Below are 26,596 nucleotides of genomic sequence, written 5' to 3'. Positions count from 1 at the left end.
TACCTTGAAGGGTTTTAACCAGGAATGGATGGTGTATCTTATCAAATGCTTTTTCTGCAACAGTTGAGAGATCCATGTATTTCTTCTGTCTTCTCTTATTGAATTGTTCTATCACATTGATTGATTTGTGAATGTTGAACCACCCTTGCATCCCATGGATAAATCCCACCTGGTCATGATGGATAATCTTTTTAATGCACTGTTGGATCCTATTAGCTAAGATCTTGTTGAGAATCTTGGCATTCATATTCATCAGGAGTATTGCTCTGAAATTCTCTTTTCTGGTGGGGTCTTTGCCTGGTTTAGGGATCAGGGTAATGCTGGCTTCATAAAAAGAATCTGGAAGTCTTCCTTCAGTTTCTATTTTTTACAACAGCTTCAGGACAATAAGTATTAGTTCTTCTTTGAAAGTTTGGTAGAATTCTCCAGGGAACCATCAGGTCCTGGGCTGTGGTTCTTTGGGAGGTTTTCGATCACTGCTTCAATCTCATTACTAGATATTGGTCTATTCAGGTTGTCAATTTCTTCCTGATTCAGTTTTGGAAGTTTATAGGTTTCCATGAATGCATCCATTTCGTCTAGATTGCTTAATTTATTGACATATAACTGTTAATAATAATTTCTGATGATTGTTTCTGTTTCCTTGGTGTTAGTCATAATTTCTCCCCTTTCATTCATAATTTTATTAATTTGTGTCATTACTCCTTTCTTTTGGATTAGTTTGGCCAATGGTTTATCAATCTTATTGATTCTTTCAAAAAACCAGCTTCTAGTTTTATTGATGTGTTCGATTGTATCCCTAGTTTCTATCTCATTGATCTTGAGTCTAATCTTATTTTCTTTATTGTGTGTGGGGTTGGCTTAATTTGTTGTTGATTCTCTAGTTCTTTAAGGTGTAAAGAGAGCTGGTATATTCTGGATTTTTCTATTTTTTTGAGGGAGGCTTGGGTGACTATGTATTTCTCCCTTAGGACTGTGCTGTATCTTATAGGTTTTGGACCAAAGTGTCTTCATTCTCATTGGTTTCCATGAATTGTTTAAGTTCTTCTTTGATTTGGTTAATCCAAACATTCTTAAGCTGGGTGGTCTTTAGCTTCCAAATGTTTGAATTCCTTCCAAACTTTTCCTTGTGGTTGAGTTCCAGTTTCAAAGCATTGTGGTCTGAGAATATGCAGGGAATAATCTTAATCTTTTGGTATCGGTTGAGCCCTGATTTGTGACCAAGTATGTGGTCTCTTCTGGAGAAAGTTCCATGTGTGCTCGAAAAGAACGAGCATTCTGTTGTTTTGGGTGCAATGTTCTGTATATATCTATGAGGTCCATCTGGTCCAATGCGCCATTAAATGCTCTTGTTTCTTTATTGATTTTCTGCTTGGATGATCTATTACTGAGAGTGGCATGTTAAGATTCCCTACTATTAATGTATTCATATCAATATGATTCTTTTTGCTTCTTTTTAAAAAAGATTTTATTTATTTATTTGACAGAGATCACAAGCAGGCAGAGAAGGAAGCAGGGGGGGGGGGAAGCAGGCTCCCTGCTGAGCAGAGAGCTGATGTGGGGCTCGATCCAAGGACCCTGTATTTATGACCTGAGCTGAAGGCACAGGCTTTAACCCACTGAGCCACCCAGGCACCCCAATATGACTCTCTATCCTGCTTAACAGTTGGCTTATGTAGTTGGCTTCTTCCCTATTGGGGGCATAAATATTTACAGTTGTTAGATCTTCTTAGTAGATAGACCCTTTAAGAATGATATAATGTCCTTCTATATCTCTGACTACAGTCTTTAGTTCAAAATCGAATTTATATGATATGAGAATTGCTACTCCAGCTTTCTTTTGAGGCCCATTGGCATGAAAGATGCTTCTTCATCCCTTCACTTTCAGTCTGGATGTATCTTTTGGTTCCAAATGGGTCTCTTGTAGACAGCATATGGATGGGTCCTGTCGTTTTATCCAATCTGCTACCCTGTGTCATTTTATGGGAGCATTTAAACCCTTAAACACATTTCTCATAGCTATTTTAAAGTATTCATTTGTTAAAATTTTTCATTTTGTTTTATTGCTAACTCCAACATCTGTGTCATTATTTCTATTGACTTTTTTCTCAAATTGTGTTCATATTTTTGGCTTCTTTACATATCAGACTGATTGTGTACTGCACACAGTACAAGCTACATTGCTAAAAGTCAAGATTATGCTCTCTTCATTGAAAGAGTTTTTAATTTTGCTCTAGTAAGTGGTTTATTGACAGCTTAGTTTAATCCTCTCAAGACTTTGTTCTAAGCTTTCTTAAATTGGGTCTAGTGCTTCCATTACTCTAAGGTTAGCATTGTACTAGCTTAAAGAATAGCTTTTGTTGAGTCTCACCTGATGCCCTGTGTTTTCATTAAATTTTCATACTTTGGCAGAACTTCAATGTCTTTCAACACTGTACAAACTTCAGAATCTCTATTAAGCTCACAATCTCCTGGGAGTTGTCTGCCAGGCCCCATTAGGTATTTGTACAAATCAAGTTTAGAATTCAGTTAAAGACCCAAGCAGACACCCTATGTGTATTTCTGGGTGCCATTCTCTACCCCTTACTCCCCGAGTACCCTGCCTCACAAATTTTAGTGGTCTCAGGAGTCTCAAACTATAATCTTGCTTCCTGAACCTGACAATACTGCTGTTCACTGCTTGGACTCTGCTTCTCTGTGCCACAGTCAAGAAGGTGCTCACAGGCAGAAATCTGCAGATTTCTTTCTTTCAAGGATTACAGTCCTGGGCTGCACATTGTTTAATGGCTGAAAACAGTTGCTTTATACATTTTACCTAATTTTATTTTTTTCATGGCTTTGAGTAAATCCAATGCCCATTACTCTGTCATGGCTAGAATTGGACTTTCTCTGTGATTTACTTATGTTCTCTCAATATATGTTTGATCAATTAATTACACTGGGCACATTTCTATTTTTATCCCTCCAAATGGTAGTTTTATTATATTTTACTTACAAAAAATGAATAGAGAAAAAATAAAATAGGAGTCTTACATAAGTAATAACACACACGCACTGAAGAAGTCAGAATGTATGTTATTAGTTTAGTGTCATTCAGAATGTATGTTATTAGTTTAGTGTCATTCAAGTGTCATTTAGTGTCACACAAAATGAATGAAAAATTGTGGAATTGTTGTACATTCTTTTAGCAATCAGTGGTTGCTCAGAATATGCATCACTCTATGCAAGTCACAGTCTATTATATAAGTTTCTTTAAGACTGGAATATCTCCCAAGAGCCAGTGATATTGATTTTTATCTCATTAAAACAAAACAAATTGACCTGTTCCTTTGAGTGTCTTATAAAAGGATATACCTAAAGAACACAGTCAGTCATAACTATGCATTTCACACATTTTAACTTAAGTGTAATAAATATCTCCTTTTCAGCTAGCAAACAAGTTCTTTTAATGCACTCTGCATCCAAGAAGGAGCAAGAATTGTACAGCAAGAAGAAATCTACCCAGGGAAGTCAGAAATCCTATAAGGGCAGACCTGCAAGTGCAATTGTAGACCCTGGGCAGCCCATTCTGGAGGAGGAAGTTGTCAGTATGCCCACCATAGAAGAAAATGCTAGCACTGCACAACAGGTATAGTTATGTTTAAGAGAATCCTTTGGTGATTCTCTTACCATTTAGGAGTAATCTGGTATTACTCCTAAAAATCTAACAAATATAATGATGATTCCTTTCCTAAGCATTATCAATATGTATATGATATTTTCTATCTTCATTGCCTCCAGTGTATAACAGAATCAAGGGATTGAACATTATTTAATGGTTTCTCTGTGCCAAGATATTAAAATAAATAGCAAGTTTATTGTGTATACTAACTCTATAATGTAGATGTAAATATCTAATGTTACATGAGTTATGAGGCTAATTATGAAAAAGGTCACATATTAATAAAAACTAATTTGTATATATCTTAAGTTAAAAACATATATATGTAAAATAAAGGGCAATTCATGTAATTTCAGAAAAAAATGATGTATCCAGCAGAAACAAAACAAATAAATAAATAAAAAGAAATAAAAATAAGAGGCTAGAAGTAAACCCTAATATGACTAATGACAATAAACACAAATGAAATATTAATCAATTAAAAGAATAAAAAATTAAAGTTAGATTAAAAAGTAAGATTCAACTATAAGGAGCCTAAAAGTGACACTTTTTAAAACAAAATGGCATTGAAAATTCAAAGTTGGACCGAGAGAACTGTGATGATATATTAACATCTCAGGGCATAGAATTTATGAAGGATATTATGTAAAAATAAAAGGAAGAATATAACAAGCAAATATGATCATAACTATACAGCATAACCTAACTGTCCAGACTCAATGAATAAAAAGTAAAAGTTGTTTAGAATTACAGAGAAAAATAAAGTTAGTTAATAGTTGAACACTTTAATAAACAACTCTAAGAAACCAATAGATTGAGCTGAAAAAATACATATGATTACTAGGATTTGAAAAATTTAAGTATTTATTGTTTAGATATTTATATAGAACACTTACCTACTAAATTGAGAATATACTTTTTCATAGTACACATGTGAAGCCTCAATAAAAACCTATACTTTACAGATGTTATCGGAATGTAGTGCAATAATACAGAAATTAGTAAATAACCACCTAAAATCCCATAAATGTAGAAGCAAAAGAGCATATGCTAAATAGTTCTTCAGTTACAAAGAACAGCTAAAAAAGAAATGAATACTAAGAACTCAGTAACAACTAAAAAATACAAATCAAAATTTATAATATAGAAAATAGCATTCAGTGGAATGTTGACTTTCAAATTAATCCATCAGAAAGTATGAATGGTTAAAAACAAATGAGCTAAGCTATCAAAACAAAAATTTAGAAAAAGAGCAAAAGAATAACTCAAAGATAAAAGAAGAAAACATTTTAATAAAAGTGAGGTAGAAATTAGAAAAACAAAGAACAAAATTTAGCAAGATGTGTTAGCTCTAAGCTTTTTTTTTTAAAGATTTTTTTTTTAAGATTTTATTTATTTGACACACAGAGAGAGATCACAAGTAGGCAGAGAGAGTGGGGGAAGCAGGCTCCTTACTGAGCAGAAAGTCCAATGCAGGGCTCAATCCCAGGACCCTGAGATCATGACCTGGGCCAAAGGCAGAGGCTTAACCCACTGAGCCACCCAGGCGCCTTAACTCTAAGCTTTTTTAAGATGATTAAGTGGGCAGGCTTCTTGTAAGACCAGCTAAGCAAGGAAAAAAAAAAAAAAGGTAAATAAATCAAATACAGAACAACAAAAATAGAGTGGAGGTATAAATGCAATCAACAGTTTTAAAAAAGAAAAATTAACTATTAAGCACAACTCTATGCTAGTGAATTTAAGACGTAAGGGAAAAAAGATGTAACAAATGCAGGGGTGGAAGAGGACTGGCAAACTACTTTAGGAGAAGATAGAAAATATAAAATAATAATAATAATAATAGTAAAGAATAATAACATTGAAATGATAATCAGAGTTTTAACCTTTCCAAAAGTCATAGACCCAGCTTGCTTCACAGAATAGATCTAACAGACCTTCAAGGAGTACGTTCTAGAAAACAGAAAAACAATACAAACTTTTCAATCCTTTTAAAGAGATTACTGTAATCCTGACTCCCAAACCGACAAGGAACAAAAATAAAATGATTAAGTTTCATTTTTAAGCATGGATGCAAAAATTATAAACACTAGACTATACAATTGCAGGTGTGGGTGTGGATGTGAGGATAAATTTTATAGACTGTGATACTACAAAATTTTGGAGAACATCTGATAGTATTTGACCAAATTCTGATTGTGTGATATAGAAAATTATGCACTTATTATGTTCTTATAAGGCATATGCTATATTTATTCTTATCGTTTGTGTTTAAACATCACGTTTTATTTCACAGGTTAACAAGTACATTATACAGTGTTTGGTATTATACAACAGTTGGCCTCTCACTGAAAGTCAGCAGACATTTGTTCAAGCATTGAAAGAATTGGAAAAAAGTGATAGCAAAGGTATGCCCTCCTAAATGTTAGTCATATACCTTGTATTTTATATAAATATTTAATAGTAAATTAATCATATAATTATTAAAACATTATTGTTTACAATTTGCATTTCATATCCAGTGGCATTTTCTGCTTTCTTAATTGATTATGTATCAAAATCTTTACTGCCTGGATAGTAAGAACTAAAAATATATGATTATTTAGGCCTAGTTTAAATGTGTTTAGTCCAGTTAGTAAAAATTACTTGATGATTATCTAAGAAGTGTACAGAAGACTTTTCTGTTATAAAATTATATTTGTCTAAGTTGTTGAGATAGTATAACCCTAAAGGTTAGTTCTTAAAATATTTAAGAGAAGGAGAATCTCCAAGTGAAAAAAGGTTCAGGTTTATTTTTTCAAAAATAAGCTACTCTTAAAATTCCTGAGCAGGGAGTTTGATGCATTAGAAAAAGATATTCACAAGTGGACCCACGTAGTTCAAACACATCTTGTACAGATCGCCTTGGTGTCTCAGTTGGTTAAGGGTCTGCCTTCAACTCAGGTCATCTGGCTCCTTCTCATCAGGGAACCTGCTTTTCCCTCTGGCTGTGCTCCCACTGCTTGTGTGATCTCTTTCTCTGACAAATAAATAAATAAAATCTTAAAAAACAAAAACAGGGAGCCTTGGTGGCTCAGTGGGTTAAGCCTCTGCCTTCTGCTCAGGTCATGATCTCAGGATCCTGGGATCGAGTCCCGTATCGGGCTCCCTGCTTGGCAGGGAGCCTGCTTCCTCCTCTCTCTCTCTGCCTGCCTCTCTGCCTACTTGTGATTTCTCTCTGTCAAATAAATAAAATCTTTAAAAAAAAGCAAAAACAAAAACAAAATCCATATTGTTCAAGGGTCAACAGTATTTCCTACGAGAACACGATGCCTTTGAGGTCAGGGAGTTCCATAGATTATTACCTGTTCAATCCTGCATTATCCATAGTGCAGACAATGCACACAGTAATCACTCCATGATATTTGTCAAGTAAGTGAAAGAAAGGATACATCTAAGCTACTCTTATTTTTGTTATTGACATTATTCACTAATTGTCAAAAACCCTGTTCACGTATTTGCTTGCTTATACTAACTTCATGAACCTGTTCATTTAAAGGCTTGATAAAAGTTTATCACCAAAGTTAAGAGAAAGCTATTATTACTGAACTAAATCTTTGTTAAGAAGGGACCAATTCTAGGGCAAGACATCAAAGCCAAAGAAAATTGATAAAACTAATGACACTGAGAGTCCTCATTTCCTTTCCACTGTATTGTGTGCATCCACAGAACATGCATTCTATGGGAATCTTGAACTTGTCTGCCTCCCAACTGCCCCTCTCGTGCTGGGAAAGGGACTCTGCCTCAGCCCCATCATTGCATCTCCAGAACCAGATAGAAGCTGTTAGTAAATGTTTGTTGAATAATGGATGAGCGTGCAATGCTAGGAACAGCAGGAGTATTTCACTTCTAATGGCATCCCGGCCTGGGGTCTTGAAAGGATTCTGGGCTGTTTTGGGATCAGCGAGAAAGAGTTGTGACCTTTCGTCGGTGTCTAGCATGGACACATGTAGAGAAAGTGGTGAGACCAGAACCACATTGTTCCCACCTCTTTGCTATTCATATGTGTTGTGTGTTTCACCCACGCCAAGTGCCCTGGAGCTCAGAATTTATTTCTTGAACCAGGGGCTGAGGTACTGCTTACCAGTGATGTACATAAAATCCCCTAAGGCAGATATCCTTTCCCACATCCCCTAGGTAAATTCATAGAATGTGAGTTTTGTTGAAATATTTCTTCCTTCTGCCTCTACCTCTCCTCCAAGAAGCAATACCTCCACTGCCCAGCACCACTGAGAATATCTGGAATAGAGAGCAGATAAGACTTCAATTTAGAATTCTTGTCTACCAGAAAAGACTGCAATTATGATATGAATAAATGGCATATGGAAGCTGAAAAGCCCCTTAAATTAATTATTATCTCCATTTTCTCGATAGTCCAAATCAAAATCTCATAGTTTGTACTGTGCTAAAAATAAAATCTAGATATTTTTCCAATATAAATCAACAGAAATCTGCTTGAAATAACAGATAATGCAAATTACTGGGTGATTTTGTGTCCCCCCTCCTAGAAAGAAGTAGATAGTATCTGCTCAATATGAATTGGATTAAATATTTTATGCTAAAGATTTATGTGCAAATAAAATACTCACAATTATAAAAATAAATCAAAATAATAGAGAAGCAGCACTGTTTTATATGGGCATGTGTGTATGATGTGTGTTCTGCAAAGATATTATTTCTTTTTTTGTTTTTCAAGGAAAACGTATAGTACTACTAGATTTTACATTACCGTTCAGGGTATCAGGGATTTTAATAGATCAGAGAATGAGAATCAAATCCTAGGTTTTTGTTTTTGTTTTTGTTTTGCCTATGTGGGCTCTTTCATGAGTTGTCTGTAGCTCTTTATACTTCTGATTTCTATATTTGAATATTCTGTTATGCTTGTTTTGACAAGCTCAAAATAGTCATGTTAACTATTGTTTATAGCAATGATCGGTGTGAACTCACACCCACATGACACAGAATAAATAATCCCAGTTTAAATCACGAAAAGGGAACAACAGAAACAGTATTTCTAAATCCAGGTGGGGATCTTGTTCATGGGGAACACCTGTTTCAGAATAATGTTCCAGCAAGATAGAAGAATGCACACTGATAAAGGAGATATTCATGAAAACATTTAAGCTATTCAGGAAATGTAGCACTGCATTGAATAATGCTGTTGGAAGAGTGAATGAGGTGTTTTCTTGCCAACTCTCCAAGGTGAACTTCTAATGTCTAAAAAGGTGCAAAATACTTTCAAATATGTCTAGTCAAGTGCAGGTTTTAAAAATTTCTGTGTGTATTTTCTTCAATAATTGGAAATTTGTTCCCAGTATATGGAAGTTGTGTGAATTATGTAGACTTACGTAAATCTTTAGAAAAAGAAGAAATGACACTTTGAAGCGGAGACGAGTGTATGGGGAAGGGCGGGGTTTGAATAGTTTGTATGATGACATCCTGATGAATACCAAGCAGGGGAAGTGAACTTTGTCTGGAAGTGAAAGTGACAGAAGACTGTGTCTCAAAAGATATGTGGGAGCCTATTTTGGACACACCTGACTGACAGGGCCTCCTACAGGGTGTAGGAGACTGGATAGAGACTGGATAGAGACTAATTCTTGTCAGAGGAATATGAAGAGCAGAGTGACCAGGAAAGCCCTATGCGCATGTCCCACTCTTCAAGGCCATTCCCCTTTTCACTTAGGTCAGGAAGGGTGGGGAAGAAAGATCCAGAAATGCTTTCCTGTGCTTAACTCACAGAAATTCTTTATGGTTAATATGAACAGTTCATCTACTATTAGACATTGGTGATCCTACATTGCCACTACTGTTTAAGAATATATGAGTGGGTCCCAGAGCAAAAGGGGTACACACAGAAAAAAAAAGTAGAGTATATACCAATATGCTGAAACAATTATGTCTCATTTATATTAATAGTATCTAAAGACAAAATTTAATTTAAAATAAAAAATTTATAAATCAGAAGTTTTAAATGAGCACCTACTATTTTTAGTCAAAATGAAACAAAACAAACCGAAAAGAATATAATTGTATTTTGTAACCAAAAAGAAAACACTGGAGAGCTCTAGAATTTTGATTATGATTTTTTTAGTGCCATTATGGGCCTCTTATTGTACTGTGTTTTTTTCCATATACTATTCTCAATTTTCATGAAAAAGTCTGAGAGATAATTATTACCATTTTGATTTTACACATGAGAAAATGAAGCTTAGATGCTGTAAATAATTTTCCTGCTAAATGCTGTAAATCATGGCTGGAAGAAGCAGAGTAAAGAGTTTCACCTACATCTGACTTATTTGAAAGCCCAGAACCTTTCCACTCTACCATTTTGTCCTTTAAAGACTTCCTAACTAGTAGCACTGACACAGTACTAATGCTCATAGAAGTTATAGTGGGTAACATTTATGTCAGAAGCTTTTGAAAGTTTTATGTGGAATTGATGTAGGAACTGTCAATTGATGAAGGAATCCTCATGATAAACTTATGAGGTGGATGCTGTAACTACTATCATTTTACATACAACTCTGAAGCACACACTGTCCATGAAACTTGCACATGGTCACACAGCTAGTTACTGGCACAGCTGTGATTTTAAATGGGAGTTAATTATCTACTAAGGGTGTCTGGGTGGAAAAAATAATAATACATGGTAGTACTAATTTCAAGCCTTTATTGTGTCCTGAATAAGAGTCTTTATTTAGGGAACTGTATATATTTCTTTATTGAACATACAAGTTTGCATAAAGGGTCTTACCATGTTTTCTCTGAAGATCTAATAAGTTTCTCACCTTAAGTTGTCCAACACAAATGGAGTTCCGTAAATGAACCAATATGATAAACTATCATATTTAATACATTTAGGTATATTAATGGATAAATGTTAAAATTCCAGAGGAAACTAAAAAATTAATATCTGAAATAAAGACAGTAGTATAATTCATGAAATAGTATAATGTATAGAGTTGGGTAATGTTACAAAATTATAAATATATAGATTATAAAATATGTTTTTTGTAAGTTAACATTTATTAGACTTATGGTGGTGATCATTTTCCAACATGTACAAATATCAAATTATTAAGTTGTGTACCTGAAAACTAATAGTGTTTTATGTCAATCATACCTCAATAAACATAATAGTGTTTTATGTCAATCATACCTCAATAAAAAATGAAAATCAAAAAAGAAGGAAAAAAAAGGAAGTTACTGTTAAGTGGAGAAATACAGCATAGCTGCAAAAATTCCTCAGACTACCTAAACCTCCGTTATTTATCACTGAGAAATTAGAATAATAACTCCTATCTTTCAAAGTTTGTCGTGAAGTTTCAAGATAATGTATATAAAGTTTCTAGAACCAAGTAGCCCACACAAAAATGGCATTCTCATTATTAGGTACCTAAATAGAAAAGAAGTCTCTGGGAATAATTGCATCTTCTTTTTTTGACATAACATTTGACAATTTTATGTGTGAATGAGCAGCTACCAAAATTAAATTACATGTTGCATTGTATCATACATTTGCTGCTGAAAGCAGCTAGCAAATAAATCCAGAATTGAATTGTATTATGAACTAAAAAAATTTTTTCTCTTATAAAAGCATTTGGTCAATCTTATGAAAGTCAAGCAGCATTTGAATTTAGAATAATCAGTATCACATTTATAAATGTGAATTTTTAGGCAGCCAGTTTGTTTAAATGAAAACATATCAATATCAACTTACATATGTCAATTATATTTACAATTTAAGACCTAGAAACGTCAGTTTTAAGGGTATGATGTATTTTTTAAAAGATTTTTAAAATTTTTTTGAGAGTGAGAGAGCACAAGCTAGGGAGTGGGGTGGAGAGGCAAAGAAAGCAGACTCCACACTGAGCAGGGAGCCTGGTGTGGGGCTGGATCCCAGAATCCTGGGATCATGACCTGAGCTGAAGGCAGCAGCTTAACAACTAAGCCACCCAGACATCTGGGTATGATGTATTTTAGAAAAATCATGACAAATACCTTCAATCTTTTAAAAAAGATTATTTACTTATTTATTTTAGAGAGGGAGAGTGGGCGAGAAAGAGAGCATCAGCTAGGAAGGGATGGGGAGGCAAAGGCAGAGGGCTCAATCCCAGGATCCAGGGATCATGACCCAAGCTGAAGGCAGATGCTTAACTAACTGAGCCACTTAGCCACCCCCTAATGTCTTCACTTATTAACTTAGCTTACTTTTGCAATTACAAATACTTTAGATCAAATAGAAATTAATCAAATTTTTTTCATTAGTGTATTGGTACCCTAATTTAAAATTTTATGTATATCCTGAATTCAGTGGAAATATCACATTTACTCATTTAAATTTAACATTTAATTTCTATGAGAAAGAAAATATTTAATTTTTTCTAAAAATTCACATCTTTATAGCTCACAATAAAAAAATAAGGCCTAAAATATAACTGCATTCAACTCAGAATATTTCTGTTATAACTGTTTAGGAAGCTTGTCCTCTGGTTAACATGAGACAACAGTGCCACCTTTAGTGTATTTTAATACCTAGGTTTTAGTAAAAATTGCTTGCTGAGATAGGTGACTTTTTCTTAAGGAAATAGGAATTGGAGGATCTGGAGCAGGTAACCCTTTGTGATACCAACTACCTCATACATAATTAATTGTGTTGTTATTTTAACATCTTTTTGTTAATATGTTACATTTTTATGTTACTGGTCTGGGCCTTTCAGGTTCTAGTCTATTTGTAAAGTCACATATGTACTTTGTTTATCATTCTCAAAATCTTTGTTTTCAAGCCCCACCCAATTTTATTAGCATGACTATAACACTATTTCCTTAACTCTAATTAATGATATATTGTTCTTTCTTAGGCACAATGTATGCATGGTCTTTCCAATTCGTGGTCTTTGAAGTAACCAAACATGATGAGATTATCATCTATCTATTATTTGTCTATCTATCTATCTATCCATCGTCTAAAGATTTTCCTGTTTACATTTACCAAGTACAATCACACTTGGTAAATGTATACCTTATCCTGAGCAACTCTTCTAGTTTAGAAATTATGTTAATGTTCTAATCCCATTCGGTTTTTAGTTCCTGATACATAAATCTGAATTTTAATCATAAAAATATGTTTCTGTAACTTTTATGTCTTATTAGCCACTGAAGATTTCAGTCTCCTATATTCTGGATAAATGTAAGGTAACATAAGAGGAAAACTATTACGACTAAAGTCATAAAGCTAAAGGTCTTTCCAAGTTCATTTCCTCAACAGATACTGCCTGAGCATTTCTTCTCTGCAAGGGGTTTATTAGTTTGTCTCAACGGTCATTTACTCTAGAACCCCTCTAATTACATGAATATGCAATGTGAGGTCACGTTTTCCACAGGTTTTGAATTAGTAAGATATTTATTCTTATACCCTACTGATACCTTACTGCTCTCAACACATACAATTTCCCTAAAAAGCTTCACATACAATCTGATCATGAGTTAAACAATCTGATCAGTTAAACAATCAGATCATGAATACATACTATGAATTCAGAAATATACTAGGTGAGATTAGGGATCAAAATGAGGTGTATAATGACATTCTGGCCTCTAGAGAACTTGCAATGCATGGGAGAGAAGGTTACTATACTGTATGCCATTAAAGAATAAGGAAATTATTTTATTTTATATATTCATAACATAAAGATGATGTGCCCCTGCTATATGCCTGGCACCACACTATGTGCTGACATATGTAAACTTGAATATTAGAATATGTTAATTTGAAGGGAATCAGATACACCTATATATATGATTCAAACTCTAAGATCTATGGATAGTGAGAAAAAGAGCCCAGAAATACTTATTGGTGCTCTTTGAGATTCAATTTTAGCTCACATTTGTTAATATCTTAAAACCCAGTGTGTATGATACTAGGTACAATCCTATTTTAAATGACCTATATAGTTTATTTGTAAACCCCATGGGCATGGTATTAACATCTCCATTACACAGAGGAAAAAACAAAATCAAAAGAATGTAATAAACCTGCCAAAGTGAACCTATTTAGTGGCTGATCCAAGATTCACCTCCAAGTCATTTGATGACATGACCAAAGATTTTCCCTAGTACAACACTTCACAGCAACAGGGATTGTTGACAGAAAGACAAGTTGCCCCCTTGTAAAACTGTGGTACTTATAGTCCCTTTGCAGTCATGTGGGATAATGTGCACTAATTTGAAAGTAGCTAATAACTGGCATGAAGCCATTCTTGACAATTACTATTTAACTTTCCTAATGGGATGACTTACAGACTACAGTTTTGAAAGGGGCTAACATGTCCTTTGAACTCATCCTTGAATGCTAACTCAACCCCAACAGCAGGGGGAATGTAAGCAAATTTTTGCTTCTGCTCTGTTTGGATGCTTTGAGAATTAAAAAAAAAAAAAAAAAGAAGAAAACATAGTAAGGATTCAACAAATGTTATATGTTCCTCTGCCACTGGTTATGTAGAAAGAATGACTAGAACATAAGGCAAAAAAACCTTCACATCCTCTTTTGAGGAAGCAGAGGGAAGAGAATAATACATATGATAGCAGAGATGAACACATTCAGTACTATGGTGGGGATCCTGGCCAAGGAAATTAGGTGAGAAAATGTACTGAAAGCATTGATAGGAAACACATTAGATAGTGATAATTTTTGCCTAATCTTACAAATATATTAAAACCCACTGATTTCTCTACTTCAGTGGTGTATGGTATGTGAATTGGAGTCACACAGATCTTTATAAAATATTTCTTTAAAAAAGAAAAGAAATCCAAACCTCTTCAACTAACAACTTTTTACTGACTTGCTCCCCTTTTCCTGCATGACATGATTTTATTGTTGTGATTCGCTGGTTTCCATTTTTATGTCTCTCTAGCTCATGGAGAGAAACACGAGGAATTAGTTACCTTGGGAAGCCCGGATTCCCATACTATTAGTGAGGGGCAGAAATCTTCAGGAACTTCTAAAATAAGGAAAGGCAAAGAAAAGTCTTCGGAGAAAGACAAGACAGCCAGAGAAAAACAAGCCCCTCGCTTTGAGCCTCAGGTGGGTGTACTACTTTTTCTCATTGGAGTCATACATTTCATAAATGTATGTCCATTGATTTCCCACTTGTCTATCTCTCCCAAGGACAACACTGAAAAATTCCACCTTCTTGATTCTAGCAACCATGTAGATAACCTTAAGGACATTCCTTGGACACCTTCTGCAAGCTGCTTTTCCCAGTTCAGTATCGATAATTGTTAATCAAAATTTAAGACATGTATGTCTATAAGATACTGTTTTGGAGCCTTGGGTTTCTAATATTAATATTATACAGTCCCTATCTTCAAAGAACTTGCAGTCTAATGGAGGCGACTGAAGGTAAACAGTTTTAATGTTGAATATTGCATGTGAAGTGGTAGGAGGAAGAGGTACTTATTCTAGCCTCTTTCTCCTAGAGGAGCCAAATCCGGACCTGAGTCAATGAGCAAAGATATTCTAAGGTGAAAGTGAACACAATCTCTGTGTTTTGTTTTTCTGGTTTTGTTTTGTTTTTTTCCTTTTCCGGCACTGAAGTATGAGAGATGGGGCTGGAGAGGTAAATAAGAGTCAGAAAGAGAAAGGCCTTTAAACCTCATTAAGAGGCTGGGATTCTGTTTATAGCCAAGAGGTCATTCCTTCCAGATTCCCTCAGGGCCAGTTCGGTAATTGCAATGACAGGGGTAAAGAAGAGGATGTGAGGGCAGAGTTGAGGAGTGCGCGTATAGGCCAAAAGATACTCAAATTTAGGTTATTTAAAAACACTGAACTCAAAATACCTATGAGGATAAAATCTTCCCAACATTTGTCATCACTGTTTAGGCTCAGCAAGGCTGGGGGTGGGTTGGGAGATAGGAGGTTAAAAAAACTTATTGGCATGATCAGATTTATATTTCAGATATGCTGGTAGCTTTTAAAAATATACATTTAAGGGGGGAAAGACTAGGGATAGGGAGAATAACTCAAGAGAGTACTGCAGTAGTCCAGGCAAAAGAGAGCAAGTTGTATCAGGTACAGGTGAGATAGGAAGAAGAAGGCAAAAAAGAACTATCGAGGGGGGTGCCTGGGTGGCTCAGTGGGTTAAAGCCTCTGCCTTCAGCTCAGGTCATGATCCCAGGGTCCTGGATCGAGCCCCACATTGGGTTCTCTGCTCTGCAGGGAGCCTGCTTCCTCCTCTCTCTGCCTGCCTCTCTGCCTACTTGTGATCTCTGTCTGTCAAATAAATAAATAAAATCTTAAAAAAAAAGAACTATCAAGGAAACAAATAGTTTATGTAGTTATTAATCCCAAATGGGTGATAAGGAACAAGAAAAAATAAAAGATATCTCTCAGGTTTACAGCTGAATCAACTGAACAGGATGTTGGTACCACTAATATAGGACTTTAAAGGGAAATTAACAAATTAGGGGGAAGATGCAGTGATCATGTCCTACAATTCAGTAGTAGAAAAGCTGTCCACCTGCATTGCCAAGTTTGTCTGTCTGTCTGTCTTTCTTTTCTTTCTAGATTTTATTTATTTTTATGATAGAGAGAGTGCATGTGAATATATGTGTGGGGAGGAGGGACAGGAGAAAGAGTCCTGAGCAGACTCTATGCTGAGTGCAGAGCCCGATGCTGGGCTCCTTTTTATGACCCTGAGATAGGGCCTGAGCTGAAAGCAAGAGTTGGATGCTTAACAGACCGAGCCACTCTGGTGCCCCACCAAAGTTTAATATCCCAGTTGGAGTCTGCCTTTGGAAACATGATGAAATAAAGAAGCTTAACCTGACCTCTGCTGAGAGTAGAATGGAACTGATTGGGGTTGGGGGAGGGTAATCCCTTGGGTGGGGCTCTTCCCTTGTGTTGGAATTCAGTTAGTGCAGGCTGACCTAGTCAATGTCAGTGCTGGGAAGAGGCAAGTTACCAATGCTGCAGAAGTTGCAACCTGCATCCCATGAAACAAGAAGTCTTGGAAGGAGAGAAACAGCTGCATTTTTTTGTGCTCACCCAAAGATTATTGGAAGATAAGTCACATCAGTCTACAAAGAGGTTTTCATACAAGCAAAATAAGATGTAAATGAACCAAAAGAGAAGCAGATTCTATGGTAAATCCTGTTATTCTTCGAACACCCATAGTTTACAAATTGAAATTTTAAAGCTTTAGGACTTCAGCTCCCAAAGGACTTATACAAGTAATCATCCCTATGTCCTATTTTTATTTACTTTTTTTTTTTTTTGTAAAGATTTATTTACTTATTTGAGAGAGAGAGAGCACAAGTCAGGGGAGAACAGTGGGAGAAGAAGAGGGAGAGAATCTCCAGCAGATGCACACAGAGCCCCATATAAGACTCAGTCTCAGCCTACTTGTGATTTCTGTCAAATAAATAAATAAATAAATCTTTAAAAAAAAAAAAAGACTCAGTCTCAGAACACTGAGGTCATGACCGGAGCTGAAATCAAAAGTTGGACGCTAAACCGACTGAGCCACCCAGGTGCTACACAAATGTCCTATTTTAAAAAATACTTTGAAATTTGTTTTGAAGGTTGTTTTTATCCATTAGAATATGGATGCCAAGATTCTCAACAAGATCCTAGCTAATACGATCCAACAGTGCATTAAAAAAATTATCCACCGTGACCAGGTGGGATTTATCCATGGGATACAATGTGGTTCAACGTTCACAAATCAATCAATGTGATAGAACAAATCAGTAAGAGAAGAGAAAAGAAACACATGGTCCTCTCAATTGATGCAGAAAAAGCATTTGACAAAATACAGCATCATTTTCTGATTAAAACTCTTCAGAATATAGGGATAGAGGGAATATTCCTCAACTTCATAGAATCCATCTATGAAAAACTCATAGCAAATATTATTCTCAATAGAGAACAGCTTCAGATCCGGAACATGACAAGGGTGCCCACTCTCACCACAGTTGTTCAACATAGTACTAGAAGTCCTAGCAACAGCAATCAGACAACAACAACAACAACAACAAAAATAATAAAAGGTATTTAAAATGGCAAAGAAGTCAAACTCTCTCTCTCCTCACAGATCACATGATACTTTGTGTGGAAAACCCAGAAGTGTCCACCTCAAACTACTAGCAATTCAGAAATTCAGAAATGTGGCATGATACAAAATCATTGAACAGAAATCAGTTGCTTTCATATACACTAACAATGTAATTGTAGAAAGAGAAATTAGAGAATTGATTCCATTTACAATAGCACCCAAAACCAAAAGGTACCTTGGAATATATGTAACCAACAAGGTAAAAGATCTATACTCTAGGAACTACAGAACACTCATGAAAGAAACTGAAGGCACAAAGACATTCCATGCTCATGGATTGAATAAACATTGTTAAAGTATCTATACTGCCTAGAGCCATCTATACTTTCAATGCCATCCTGATCAAAATGTCAATGACATTTTTTAAATTGCTAGAACAACAATCCTAAAATCTGTATGGAATAGAAAAGACCCAAATTGCTAAGGAAATGTTGAAAAAGAAAAACAAAGCTGGGGGCATCATGTTGCCTGATTGCAAGCTATATTATAATCTGTGATCACCAAGACAGCACAATACTGTACAAAAACATAGACCAATGGAACAGAAGAGAGAGCCCACATATGGACCCTCAACTCTATGGTTAAATAATCTTCAACAAAGCAGGAAAAAATTATACAGTGGAAAAAAAAAGACAGTTTCTTCAATAAATGGTGCTGGAAAAATTGGACAGCTATATACAGAAAAATTAAACTTGACCATTCTCTTACACCATACACAAAGATAAACTCAAAATGGATGAAAGACCTCAATACGAGAGAGGAATCCATCAAAACCCTAGAGGAGAACATAGGCAATACCCTCTTCGACAATAGCCACAGTAAATTCTTTCAAGACAGTCTCCAAAGACAAGGGGAAAAAAACGAAAATGAACCTTTGGGCTTCATCAAGATAAAAACCTTCGGCACAGCAAAGGAAACAGTTAATACAACAGAGGCAACCCATGGAATGGGAGAAGATATTTGCAAATGACACCACAAAGGGCTGATATATATATCAGAACTATAAAGAACTCAAACTCAGCATCCAAAAAACAATCAAGTCAAAAAATGGGCAGAAGACATGAACAGACACTTCTCAAAAGAACACATACTAATGGCTACCAGACAGATGAAAAAATATTCATCATCATTAGCCATCAGGAAAATTCAGATCAAAACCACACTGAGATACCACCTTACACCAGTGAGAATGGCAAAAATTGACAGGGCAAGAAACAACAAATGTTGGAAAGGTTGTGGAGAAAGGTGAACCCTTTTACATTGTTGGTGGAAATGCAAGTTGGCACAGCCACTTTAGAAAACAGTGTGGAGGTTCCTCAAAAAATTAAAAATAGAGCTACCCAGCAATTACACAACTGGGGATTTACCCCAAAAATACAGATGTAGTGAAAAGAAGGGCCATATGCACCCCAATGTTCATAGTAGCAATGTCCACAACAGCCAAACTGTGGAAAGAGCTGAGATGCCTTTCAAGAGATGAATAGATAAAGAAGATGTGTTCCATATATACAATGGAGTATTACTCAGCCATCAGAAAGGATGAATACGAAATTTTGCATCAACACAGATGGGATTGGAGATTATGATAAGTGAAATAAATCAAGCAGAGAAAGTAAATTATCATATGGTTTCACTTATTTGTCGAACATAAGCAATAGCATGGAGGACATTAGGAGAAGGAAGGGAAAAATGAAGGGGAGGAAATTGGATGGGGGGATGAACCATGAGAGACTATGGACTCCAAGAAACAAAGTGAGGGTTTTAGAGGGGAAGGAGTAGGGAGATGGGTTAGCCTGGTGGTGGGTATTAAAGAGGGCACGGATTGCATGGAACAGTGGGTGTTATATGCAAATAATGAATCACAGAACACCACATCAAAAATTAATGATGTACTGTATGGTAACTAACATAACAAAATAAATAAGGAAATGAAAACTCTTGCAAAAATATTAAGTCAAGGAAAAGTAATTCTGCAAAAAATTAATGACTGGATAAAACTAAAAACTAGCATGTTTGGTGGTTTTCCACTCTTTTTGAAATTGTGACAAATGTGCACATATATAATAAAAAATAAGAAGCTTGTTCAGAAAATCCACCATTTAATAAGGAATTGTGGGATTCATCCTGAGTTAACTTTGAAATGCTTCTGAATTCTGGGGAATACTCAAAAAGATGGTGTTTGGATCAGTTTGCATAGCACCAAATGTATTCTTGGTTACAGAATTCATATTAGAATTGGGTTTTTAGGATATTAATAACTAAGTTTTAGGAATCTTAATATTGTGCCAGTTGTTTGGTAGACCTTGGTGTTTTATCTTTTCATGTTTTAAAATGTATTAATACATGTGCCAAACAAGAAACTGAAAACTATTATATTTGGTATTTTTACTTTAATTACCATAATAATGTTGAATTTATTTGATCATTGATTTTATTTCATGTGGAAAAGCTAATTTCTTCTTAAATTTATATCACTTATGTTTTCACTAGCTACATTTTACAATCCAAATGCTACTTTTATTGTAATATCTAAATGGATACAGAAAAAGAGAAGTTTCTCTACCAAGGGATTATTACTTTTGAAAGGAACAGATACAGTTTTCTTTTTAAAATTAGGTTATTTTAATATTGTTTTGTTAGAAAATATAGGTGAAGTGGTTTCAAGAAAGTATTTTGTTCCTCTTGAATGAGATAATGTTGTGTGTTAACTTTTCTAGCTGTAGCTCCAGTTTATCATTTAGTGTTAAGAAATCAATTATTTGAAGGCACTGAAAAAAATATTCTTATCATCAACAAAATAAATTATTGAAATTTAAAACAAATTGAAATTTAAAACAAATAAGCTTAACTCAATCCATAAACTCTTACACTGTCCCCCTAGTCCTTCATCATACTCCCTTTCCTGATCCCAGAGTTTCTGATTAACTCATTTATCAAATATAGAAGACGATAAAATCTTTTGTGCCGTGTTGTAAAAGGAAGAGAGAAAAGAATTTCCAATTGTGAGATTTAAGTTCTCATTGGAATATTAGAGGAATATTGTAGAAAGCAAGGAGATCTTTTTGGTAACATTGAAACATTTATCAAACTGCCCACAACAACTTTATTCAGTGGCCCTACCAATCCCTGCTTCCCCATCTTCATTATTCAACATGAATAACTGACAATTGTTTCAATCATGTGTAAAGTGCTAGTAGCCACATTACATTCAAGCCTCTCTCCCTACCAGATTGTCACCAATGAGCGTCACTCATCTAGATATTTCAAGTCCTAAATCAATCTGCTCCCAGCTTATGGCTTATAAAAATGAAAATAATCCTAGAAGATATCAAAATGTTACTTTCATAATGAATATATATCCAGTGTATCCACACCTGGCATGATCAACTATCCCTACCCTAATTTTTGTAAAGAGGTGCCACATAACTCTAAATGTAATTTAGAATTTTTTTTCTTTACAATTTTAGATAAAATTTGTGTTTAGTGAAATGCAGTAAAATTAATTGTACAATTCAATGAATTTTGACTAGTGCATTCAATGCTGTAATCTACATCTCTATCAAGGTATAAAGTATAGATCATTTCTATATAGATAGATATAGATATTCTATATATAGAGGTTGGAGATTCCCTCAAACCTCTTGCAATGGACTCTGTCATCTCCATACCTCACCCCAGGCAGCTGTTTTTGCCTGTTCTGGAATTTCAAACAAATGAGTCACCCAAGTTGTATTCTTTTGTGCTCGGCTTCTTTATCTCAGTATGATGTCTATCTGTGAGATCCATCTGCACTGTGGTATACTTCAATAGTTTATTACTTTTTATTGTTAAGGTAGTATTCAATGATATAAATATATGATAATTCATTTATCTATTCATCAATTGATAGACATTTATATTGTCTCCTCCTTTTCTTGGCTATTATGAGCATAAAGCTGTAATGAATTTTTCTGTCCAAGTATTTTTGTGAACATGTGTTTTCATTTCTCCTGGGTACATACTTAATAGTGAAATTATGGGTCGTGAGCTAAAATTCAGACCCTTTTGACTGGAGGGCAATACCTAACCCAAAGGTTTTTATTTATCAGATATCCACTGTTCACCCTCAACAAGAAGATCCAAATAAACCCTACTGGATTTTGAGGTTGGTCACAGAACACAATGAAGCAGAATTTTTTGAAATGAAAAAGGATACAGAACGAGCAGATGAAATCCGAGCCATGAAGCAAGCCTGGGAGATGACTGAGCCAGGAAGAGCTATCAAGGTCACTTGAGTTGGAAAAGTTGTTCTTTAACTTTCCATTCCTAGGCACCAGTCTGAAGTGAGAGCCATGACTGTGAAAGCACATAGTCTTTCCTTTAGGAACGGTATCTGGAACTTTGTTAGACACTCACTAACTACATGTTAAGACCATATTTAAACGCACTGTGAAATGTGCAGAATGGCTGATACCAGATGACTCACAAAAGCGAAGCACATGATGGTGCCACTTTATTGGCCCAAACTGTGGGTTCCCTTGTTCTTTTACATAGTGTGGGCTGTATTGATGTGGTTTTGGAATATACATGAGGTTCAGTGTGGTGAGGTCTGGAGCCAATGAGCAAGAAAGAATTCTTGTGATGTCTTTGGTGCAAAACGTTGGTTTATTGAAGCACAGGGACAGGACCCACAGGTGGAAAGAGCTGCTGCCCAAGGTTGTGAGGGGTGGCTGACTATATACTATGGGGTTGGGAGAGGTAAGGAAGAAGAGAGTTTTCTGAAAGAACTTTCATTGTTAAAGAAGACTCACAGGATACTAGAGGCCTTGCGACTGTCAAGTTAAGTTGTTTTAGCCTCTAGCAAGGCATTAACATGAAGATAGTTGGAAACTTCCTGGAGGAAGTTATAACCTGGAGGTTATACTCTGCCTGCTTCAAGTATCTGTGAATAGGCTGCAGGTTATAAGCACGTATAATTGCATCTACATTTCCTTCTGGAAGCTAGGCTATTTTTTTTTAAATTTTTTATTTCTTTTCAGTGTAACAGTATTTATTGTTTTTGCACCACACCCAGTGCTCTATGCAAGCCATGCCCTCTCTAATACCCACCACCTGGTTCCCCCAACCTCCCACCCCCTGTCCCTTCAAAACCGTCAGATTGTTTTTCAGAGTTCATAGTCTCTCATGGTTCATCTCCCCTTCCAATCTCTTTCAACTCCCTTCCCCTCTCCATCTCCCCATGTCCTCCATGTTATTTGTTATGCTGCACAAATAAGTGAAACCATATGATAATTGACTCTCTCTGCTTGACTTATTTCACTCAGCATAATCTCTTCCAGTCCCATCCATGTTGCTACAAAAGTTGGGTATTCATCCTTTCTGATGGAGGCATTAATACTCCATAGTGAATATGGACCACATCTTCCTTCACATCTTCCTTATCCATTCGTCCGTTGAAGGGCATCTTGGTTCTTTCCACAGTTTGGCGACCGTGGCCATTGCTGCTATAAACATTGGGGTACAGATGGCCCTTCTTTTCACTACGTCTGTATCTTTGCGGTAAATACCCAGTAGTGCAATTGTAGGGTCATAGGGAAGGTCTATTTTTAATTTCTTGAGGAATCTCCACACTGTTCTCCAAAGTGGCTGCACCAACTTGCATTCCCACCAACCATGTAAGAGGGTTCCCCTTTCTCCACATCCTCTCCAACACATGTTGTTTCCTGTCTTGCTAATTTTGGCCATTCTAACTGGTGTAAGGTGGTATCTCAATGTGGTTTTAATTTGAATCTCCCTGATGGCTAGTGATGATGAACATTTTTTCATGTGTCTGATGGCCATTTGTATGTCTTCATAGGAGAAGTGTCTGTTCATATCTTCTGCCCATTTTTTTATGTGATTGTCTGTTTTGTGTGTGTTGAGTTTGAGGAGTTCTCTATAGATCCTGGATATCAACCTTTTGTCTGTACTGTCATTTGCAAATATCTTCTCCCATTCTGTGGGTTGCCTCTTTGTTTTGTTGACTGTTTTCTTTGCTGTGCAGAAGCTTTTAATCTTGATGAAGTCCCAAAAGTTCATTTTTGCTTTTGTTTCCTTTGCCTTTGGAGATATATCTTGAAAGAAGTTGCTGCGGCTGATATCGAAGAGGTTACTGCCTGTATTCTCCTCTGAGATTCTGATGGATTCCTGTCTCACGTTGAGGTCTTTTACCCATTTTGAGTTTATCTTTGTGTACGGTGTAAGAGAATGGTCGAGTTTCATCCTTCTACATATAGCTGTCCAGTTTTCCCAGCACCATTTATTGAAGAGACTGTTTTTTTTTTTTTTTCACTGTATATTTTTTCCTGTTTTGTCAAAGATTATTTGCCCATAGAGTTGAGGGTCCATATCTGGGCTCTCTACTCTGTTCCACTGGTCTATGTGTCTGTTTTCATTCCAATCAAAATTCCACCGGTATTTTTCAAAGAGCTGGAGCAAATAATCCTAAAATTTGTAAGGAATCAGAAGAGACCCCGAATCGCTAAGGAAATGTTGAAAAACAAAAATAAAACTGGGGGCATCACATTACCTGATTTCACACTTTACTACAAAGCTGTGATCACCAAGACAGCATGGTACTGGAAGCTAGGCTATTGATAGAAGTGCTTCGTTCTTATAAATTGCTGAGGCATTTGTAAACTGGGGGAGACTTGGGTCTTGCAGGATTTTGATCTCTATAGATTAACTATTTGTTTTTCCTTTCCTTAGTTTTAGGGCAGCCAGAAAGTACTTGAGGAATGTCACATAGATCCCATTGGTGGGGGCGGGGGGGGGAGGTTGTGGGGTGTCAGGTTCTGCTTTGTCTTCAGCTTGCCTTCTGTTTCCTCATCAGTATCCATGTCTGTCCTCACACTCCTAAGTAAGAAAGCATAAACATGTTTAATATGGGTTTTCATATACTTTGAACAGCCTTGAGGGGATAAAAAGCATGTGCTGCCCCTTGTGGAATGTACATACTTCGCATCTCCCTCCCTACTCTATGTAAGAATCATCGCTATAGTGAGCCATTATTACTCATATGTGTTTCATGGCCTTACTCAGGGTTATTAAGCCAGATGAAAAAGCTTCAGGAGCAACTGGACCTAAGGCTGCATGCCTTGTGTATCCATTTTAAGACTGCTTCTTCGTTAGCTCTCAGAAAGAACTGTCAGAATTATGGATGGCTTTGAGTTTATTAGATAATAAGAGCTGGCCTAGTTCAAACTGCCATATTTATTCTCACTTTCTTCTTTCTTTCATGCACTCTTGAAACGTTGTTTCCAGGGCCATTCATTGATAATGTTTGTTCTTTAGGCTTCCCAGGCTCGCCTGCATTACCTCAGCCGGTTCATTAAGAAAATACCGGATGCAGACAGCATGCCTGTGTCTGAGAGCCAAACCAAAGCTCTGGAGGAAGGTCAGTGAGCCCTGCCCCAGCCATCTCAGAGCACGGAGTTGTGCTTTGCACCTCTTAAAAGACAGAGGATTCTACAGGATAGGAAAATAGATTCTGATTTTTTTTTTTTTAATCAAGCAGATGTTTGCTTTCTCCCCAAGTAGATATGGTTTTCTCCATTTAAGAAAAGATGAAACCAGAAATAAGAGTGAAGCCTAGGTCAAGATAGCAGTGTGTGAATTTGAAGGCAGGCCCACGACTGTTAATCTGGCACCTTTCTAGTAACAATAGTTGTGAATAATAACAATAAGATAAAGCTAACTGCTTTTATTGAGTGATTGTTTTGGGCCCAGAACTGAAAATACTAATTATTGAACACACGCATAATCCACTATAATCTGTAATCTATAATATGATTTCTGGCTTACCAATAAGGACACAAGCTCAGAGTGATTTTCTTTGCAATTTGCTGAATTCACAAGATACCCAGAGACAGGCCAGCTTACAGATAGCTCTCCATGACCCCAGGGCACCTTCACTAACCCTTCACTGCCCCTATCTATAACCTCCTTGGAATGCCAGGTAGGCCGAAGACATTAACATTCCCAACCATGCTTTTCCATGTTTATGTTCTTAGGAATGCAATTCAGTGATTTTTATAATGATAATGCCCCTTAATCTTTTATATAAAGAGTATAAACAGCAAGTATCACCCTGATTTTTTTTTTTAAGATTTTATTTATTTATTTGACAGAGCGAGATCACAGTAGGCAGAGAGGCAGGCAGAGAGAGAGAGAGGGAAGCAGGCTCCCTGTTGAGCAGAGAGCCCGATGTGGGACTCGATCCCAGGATCTTGAGATCATGACCTGAGCCGAAGGCAGTGCCTTAAGCCACTGAGCCACCCAGGCGCCCAGTATCACCCTGATTTTGTTTCTTGGGATGGGTACTCTTCACAGAACTTTTTATCTCCTTTTAACCTACAGCAGCTATGAGGTAGACACTATTATTCCTTTGTACAGATAAAGAGTCCAATGCTCAGAGAGTCACCAAACTTCCTAAGTCACAGATCTAAAAAGTGATAGAGTAGGATTTGAAATATTTCTAACTCCCAAAGTACTCACTTTTCTAAATGTAAAAGTCTAATGTCATATGGAGTATACAAAAGTGAATGGCTTTTATTATGATTTTATCATCTCATTATTTTAAATTTTATTATTTTATTAGAGTTTATTATTGTTTTTAAAAACATATTAAGTTATATGCAAAAGAAAAATGTTGCACAGGACACTTGTTAAAAAATGACAAGGAACACTATTCAAACTATTGCAATAGGAGTCAAGACTATTGTAGTAGGAGAGAGAGATTGAATTCAACTTTGAATACAGCAGG

At 35.9% G+C, this 26,596-nt stretch overlaps 1 protein-coding gene across 1 annotated transcript in view; it reads left to right on the top strand.

Moving 5' to 3' along the window:
* ADGB (androglobin) overlaps positions 1-26,596 on the top strand; it is a 170,805-nt gene that overhangs the window by 131,595 nt on the left and 12,614 nt on the right. The window contains exons 28-32 of the mRNA XM_044247121.1: positions 3,429-3,628; positions 5,955-6,066; positions 14,614-14,783; positions 21,903-22,079; positions 25,126-25,228. Of these exons, the coding sequence (XP_044103056.1) occupies positions 3,429-3,628; positions 5,955-6,066; positions 14,614-14,783; positions 21,903-22,079; positions 25,126-25,228 (762 nt within the window). The remainder of the gene's footprint in view (positions 1-3,428; positions 3,629-5,954; positions 6,067-14,613; positions 14,784-21,902; positions 22,080-25,125; positions 25,229-26,596) is intronic.

The sequence above is a fragment of the Neovison vison genome, chromosome 1 (genome assembly GCF_020171115.1).
Source record: "Neovison vison isolate M4711 chromosome 1, ASM_NN_V1, whole genome shotgun sequence".
Lineage (NCBI taxonomy): Eukaryota > Metazoa > Chordata > Mammalia > Carnivora > Mustelidae > Neogale > Neogale vison.
The sequence above is the reverse complement of the archived record's forward strand: the minus strand, read 5'-3'. Positions and strand labels throughout refer to the sequence as shown.